Here is a 6,675-nt window from a genome sequence, read left to right on the forward strand (position 1 = left end):
CATAAAAACAGTGTTAAACTGTACTGTTAACTTCCACCTTAATGCAGTCTGATTTTGTTTTCAATTGCATGTTTTCCTTATCCTACAAATTCACTCTGACATAACCTCTTTCAGGGAAAGGGGCTATACACCACACACAATAAAATATAATCAGTAAATTTTTAATTTATAAGAAAATTCCAATTAATATTTTTTGAAATCAGTTTGATGTATATACTTAGATGTAACCAAATATCCAGCCAAAACCTAAGCATTATTTGGCCTAACCAAATATTTGGTAAAAGGACCAAATAGGCGAAATACTGAATAGAAGCAAAATATTCATCCCATCTCTAGTTTTTAATTCATTAAATCGAGGAATTAGTTGAATCAGAGTTTGTTAAATCGCGCTCTGACTATAAATATCTAGATCCACCATTTCCATTGTGCCATTAGAAACACATAGAAGATGCGAGTACCGTTTGAAATGTGTGGGAAAAGTTTGCCTCCTGATCCATTGTACATTATGACATTAGTAATTTTTTTTTTACAACTTGTTCTTTTTTCCACTTTTTTTTCCCCCTACCCTTGAATTGACTTCACTAAAGACATCATATTGTCATTATGAAGGTAACATTTAAAAAATCAAATTTCTGTTGGACTATGTTTTCTTTCTTCATCCCATAAAATTCTTATCAATGTTGCCTATAACATGAAACAAATATTTTTGCACAGAAATTGCACTTTCATAATGCTTGACGTTTTATCACAAATGTGAAAAGGTAGCAGATCTACATTTTATATCTTTCATACATTTGATGCAAATTCTGAAATGAACATTTGCACCATAAAAGCTGCTTTTCTTTTACAGCAGAGATACCAGATTGTTCGAAAATGACAGAAAGGCCTTGCGATCCCAAACTGTATGCAATAGAAAAAGGACGGAATCCAGACACGATTATACCACTGGAAACGGGTGGTTTTGTGGCTGAATGTGCAGATCCTTTTCTTGTTCCACCTTCTGGATCTATCATAACTTGTGTCTGGAAAGAAGGTGTAGGCAGTGAAGTAGTGTTTCATGACATTGGAACCTGTGAACTTTTACCAAGTAAGTATCTACAACATATTGCATATTGGCTTTCACAGGCCTTGAAGTGAAAATTTAGAAAAAAAAGTAGGAAAAATAGGAACACCATTGACAAAAAATAGGAGGAAAAAAAATGGAATTCCAAAATTATTGTGACATTTAAAAATGTTGTGTCATTCAGATTCACACCTTAAATATTTCAATTATAGCATTATCTATTAATATTTCAAGAAACTGAAGTTCTAACGTATTTCAAAATCTTTCATTTCCACAGAATGTGGGGTCAAAAACAATGCAAATAGCAAAACTAAAAAGAAATGAATTAAATTTCTGTTGTTACTTGAAAAGTCCAATTAATCATTCAAGAGATCCTGTGGCACAGTTTCAGGTCATTCAAATGGCTTGCATCACATTCCCAGATCACTTAAATGATAAGCGGCACATTTTCCGACTACGCATCCCTCGCTCTGCTGTTCCACTTCACTTAAGCGATGTATGGCACATTCCTATATCACTTGAGTGGCCTGGGGCACTCCCCAGCGCGACCCAACCCGCAAGGGTAAAAGGCTTATATCCTTGGAGGGACAGAGCCTGGGCCGTGACTGGTTTGTCGGGGCACTGTTCACGATCACTTAAGTGACCCACGGCAGGATTCCAGACCACTCAAGTGACCCAACACTCAGAAATCTTCATTCATGTGTTTTGTTTACAAAATTTGAGTTATGCATGTTTAGGATGGCTCGCTAATGACATTACTGTCATCACTAGAGCTGTGGCAGCTCCTGAGATAGAAACAGCCACTTCAGGTAAAATTAACCGTTGGCCACAATGTGTGCTCCATTAAACAACCATTTATGCAGAGCCAACTGAAGAGATTATAAAATACATTGTCATTTTAGCGAAACAGGTGGGTGGAGAAGGGTTCAATGACATGGATGTAGAGGAAGTCGAACACAGCTAATTAATAGCAATTCAGAGAGGAGCATTTAAGCAGTGACCGAGGAGGAATTAATGCAGTTGACTGCTCCTAAGCGGTACCAGAGGAAGCAGATAAAGAAGTGGATGGCAAGTTCACCATGAGTAACATAGCGGAAGGGCTTCGCAAGTTCAAATCAGCAATAGATTGTTTTCATGACATAGATCATCTATGGTAAGTTCTTCACATGTAGAAAAATTGGTAGAGGAATCCTTGTCATTATATTCCAACATATTTGATGATATTAAGAATAAGAAACGGCAAACAGAAATCACAATGTTCTTTCAGAAAACATCGCCAACAATCCCTGCACCCTCTTTTACATTAAATCTACCTCTGCGTCACCGTGCTCTTCTCAAGCTGTTCAATAAAGAGCTATACAAAGAAAAACCGATGGTTTCGGTTATTCGCGGATTTCCCGTATTCGCGGTCACCCCCGCGAATACGGGGGGGGGGGGCTGTACATGATTGAAGGTCGTATGTCATGAGGGGTGAGATGCATTACATTATATATTCATAAATGACCAGGAGGGGAGAGACTTAAGCATTCTTAGACTCGTATTATAATGTCCATGCTCCTACGAACAGTCGACCACCAAGTTACAAACTTACTAATTCATTCTGGAAGTCTGTTCATAAACCGAAATCCCCTCCTTCTCATAGGAATCAACATAAAATTGATTAATTCATTCCAAGGACTCCAAATATTTTTAGGGTGAACTTTTATAGCAGTGCTTTGTGCTGAAGTGCATAATGTAAAACAGATTGAAATAATTAGATTGACACTGAAAACACTTTTCCCTAGAAGAGACAATCTCAATCTTATGAGCTTATGAAATAACTGGCTTATGCCCCATATCGTAGCAAAGGTGGGGCAATGTCAGATTTCTTTAATACAGTAAAACCTCTCTTTTTTGGACACTGGTGGGATGAAAAATTTGTCAGTAAAATAGGGTGAACGTGATTTAAGAGTTTGAAATGCATACTTTTATTTTTGCAAGGGGAAATTATTTGGCCGTTAGAAGAAGGGGTGACCGCATCTGAGGGATGTGTGTTAAAATGGCTTAGTGGTAAAACCTCTCTTTTTTTTTGGACACCTGTAGGATCAAAACATTTGTCCATAAAATAGAGGTTACTATTAATCAGGGGTTTGAAAAACATTTTTATTATACGGGGAAATCATTATATGGCCATAAAAGAAGAGTGATTGCGTCTGAGGGGTGTGCATTAAAAGTGTTTTTACTGTATTAGCAGAATGCTATGCATTTACATTTATCAATGTTAATACTTTGTTATTTCAGAAGCCATTTCATTTGGCAAGGAATCAAGTTCAAGTAACCTTACTATCATACAATTCTCAGGTGTGAAACATTGCACAGTTAAGAGGAATATTTTTTCATCACAGTGTATCGTAGAAATACCATAATAGTAAGCACCTACAAGATCATCACATATTTTCTTGGTCGTGTCAGGTGCTAATACTGATTTGACTATTACTGCTGTTTTAGTTCTTCCTAATGCTATTTTTTCTGCTGTCTAAAAATAATTGAAGAGTCAGGAGCTCATATTGTAGAACAATCTGATGACCTGAATGACGTATGATGACTTATAGTATGATAGCAGAGCGTTAATTTGTCGTATTTTACACCCCAATATTGCACATGTAAACGAGCCTACAATGGTTCAAAATGGGTTCGGTGTCCTTTGGTTGCATAAGATATTAACATTCCAAAAATGTAACAAAGAAATAATAAATTCCTAGCATATTATCTAACAAAGCTTAAAGTTAAATTGGAAAAACGTTTGAAAATAATTCTATTTCATTGCACAAGCAAAAACCCGGGATAAACAGGCATCTCGAAAGAATCTTTCGGGACAGAGCAAAAAAAGTAGTGAAAAACTGGGATATCTAGCCACCTTATGAATGCTAATACGTTGCTGATAAAAAAATATCCAATTCCATAAAATTTATCAGTCTTTGAAATTTTTTTCAGATCACCCTTGGTGCAAAGAACATCCTTATGTAGCTAATAAAACTTGTAAGCAACTTGCAGATGAATGTGTGTATGATGATGGCCAGTGTCCTTATCAGACAAGGTACGTTTATTGCATGGCTTATGGAACATGGAGTACTCCACCTCCTTGTTCTTGATAAATACAAGGAGAAACATTCAGCATTTTGAACATTATATATGTAAGTAATCTCATGTCATTATGGGAAAGAAGGGATGTTTTTTTCAATAAAATTTTGTTTTTCTGCAAGTGTGTCCAGATCCTGCTCTATAATTGATCTGTAGCTGCCAACTTCAGAATTATTAGACTGTTATGTCTCAATAGATGCAACTACGACCCTGTTTCATAAAATATTATCCATATAGCAATTGCTTAGTATTATATAGGGTAAAAGTCTGATATATTATGAATTAACCATACATTGTACCTCGTATACATTCCTCTGCACAGGGGTGGCTCAAGCTTACCTGCCACCCCTAAAAACAACCCTGCTCCAAGTGCCCCTTTAGTAAAGGTGCCTTGGTCAAACCTGATTTTTAAGCACAAAGTCACACCTCATTGTTTACCGAACAGAATGTCTGTGACCATATGTCCCAATTTAAAAAAAAATTGGTACTGATTATTTCCTGCATTTTTGTCTCAGATTATTTTACTGTTCTAGGCCAGATAACTTGATCTACATCACACCTCTTACCAATCAGCGTCATCATTACCATAGCACCCCCCACAACTTATAGCAGGATCCCTCTATAGTGTGTTTTTTTATTTTATAGTGTTTAAATTTATAGTGTGAAAGAAAACCAAAATATGATGAAAACCCTTCCAGGCTGGAGTCGTGCAAGTCCCACCCTTTGAGAGTGTCATGATCATTACTTTCACTTACCCCATAAGGAGGAATTGTGATGAGGCGAATGTTTTTTTTAAGGAATTTATTTCAAATTCGTTTTTGGTGCTCCTGAGCCGGACAAGTGAGAAGCTGAATTTTTCCTTGGCCCCTTTATATGGCAGTTCCAGTTTACTATTGGAAATATTTAAAAATCTTGGTGTCCAACTAAAGCCCAAGCTGCAGCCCCTTACCACCCCTTAGTTGATAAACTTTGCCCAAGAATATTAAGAGGACACCAATGAATAAGGCAAATACACGAAAGTACAATAATTTGTATTTTCATGTATTTGCCTTATTCGTTGTGTCCTCTTAACAATAAAATGTAATCAATATTTTGATTTATGTTAAAAATTCCAATTAATAAATGTTTTTTTAAATTGGTTTGTTGTGCTTAGATTTACAGATATTTGGCAAAGGAACCAAATAGGCTGAATACCAAATAGCAGCCAAATATTCGTACCATCTCTAGTATCTGTCTTGTCAGTCATCTTGAACATTTTTAAGTTCAGACATAGGCCTAACAATAATATGCACTCATCCCAGTGACTAGAAACAGCTCAGCTTCATAACGTGATAGTAACTGGGTGTAAACAGAAATAAGCGGTAACGCAACGCCACACCTCCTTTATAAAGAGGAAAAAGCCACTGCAAAACTGGTCCAACAACTGAGTCTACCAATCCTGATCTTTGATTTTCAGTGACGTCATATGGGAATGGAGGAAATGACCTCTGGTGCTGAAACTGAAATGTTCATGGCCGAAGGACCAACTCACTATGCCACATAAGCATAGTAATGATCCTTTGCGTTGGAACTTGGACAGTCATGGTTAGGATCAACTCCATTATCGGTGGAGTTGTTAGCTGGAAACAGAGAGTCGAAAACAAAAACACACCAAAAGCATGGGTGTCTGCAGCCACCCATACCTAAACACAAATTCATTAACACAGCATATTTCCTTACAGTTGGCAACCTTACTTTTTTATGTACAATCATGTTCGTTTGCTATTCCCTACCTCTCCAGCAAATGAAAAACAATGACTTTTTAATTTAAAAAACTTCTGTTTTCTTATTTAACACTAGGACGACGGAAGCAGTTATTTTCACCATAAAGTTACTTTGATATGTGATTACACCCAAATACTTGAAAAATAGTTCAAAGTCAAAATTTCATAACTTTTTTATCATCTTGTTAATGCTTAAATTCTAAAGTAAAAATTTCTAAGTTTATTACTTCATTGGTAAAATGAAGTTCAACCTAGAAGGACGGTAGTGGTAATTTTGATTGCTATAGAGATATCTAACAAATATAATTGCAAAACATGCTGAAATGGACAGTCTTACATGAACATTAATATTGAGGAAACAGGTGTCCTATCGTAGTGTTTGCTTCTGTTCAGTGCCCATTTTGTACCATTCAACGATACACTTTTAAAAAAAGCTCGTCGTTGTACGTTATTTGATTCATTTGTCGTTTCTATGGATCTTTGCACTGTTACTGCATTGCATTTGCTGGTACATTGTTGCACAATGGAAATAATCTTAATTTCTCACAATTTTATCTAATGACAGAGCTCCAGCCCTGAGACAGAGACTATTCTTATCAGTTTTTGTTTCTTCACATTATAAATTCACTATGGGGGAAGCCCTGTTGGATTATAAAGGGAGCAATTCCTTTAACACATATCATGCTTTTAACTGAGCAAAGAAAAAAAAATTTTGCTCTTGGTAAGCAG

General features: G+C 36.2%; 1 protein-coding gene across 1 annotated transcript in view; it reads left to right on the forward strand.

The window, feature by feature from the left end:
* LOC149081328 (complement receptor type 2-like) overlaps positions 1–4,265 on the forward strand; it is a 123,588-nt gene extending 119,323 nt beyond the window's left edge. The window contains exons 20-21 of the mRNA XM_089238318.1: positions 851–1,087; positions 4,037–4,265. Of these exons, the coding sequence (XP_089094444.1) occupies positions 851–1,087; positions 4,037–4,194 (395 nt within the window). The 3' untranslated portion in view covers positions 4,195–4,265. The remainder of the gene's footprint in view (positions 1–850; positions 1,088–4,036) is intronic.
* Positions 4,266–6,675: the final 2,410 nt, after the last annotated feature.

Source organism: Pholcus phalangioides, unplaced genomic scaffold (genome assembly GCF_987345545.1).
Source record: "Pholcus phalangioides strain wild (caught in Gottingen) unplaced genomic scaffold, Ppha-v1.0 ptg000010l_1, whole genome shotgun sequence".
Taxonomy (NCBI): domain Eukaryota; kingdom Metazoa; phylum Arthropoda; class Arachnida; order Araneae; family Pholcidae; genus Pholcus; species Pholcus phalangioides.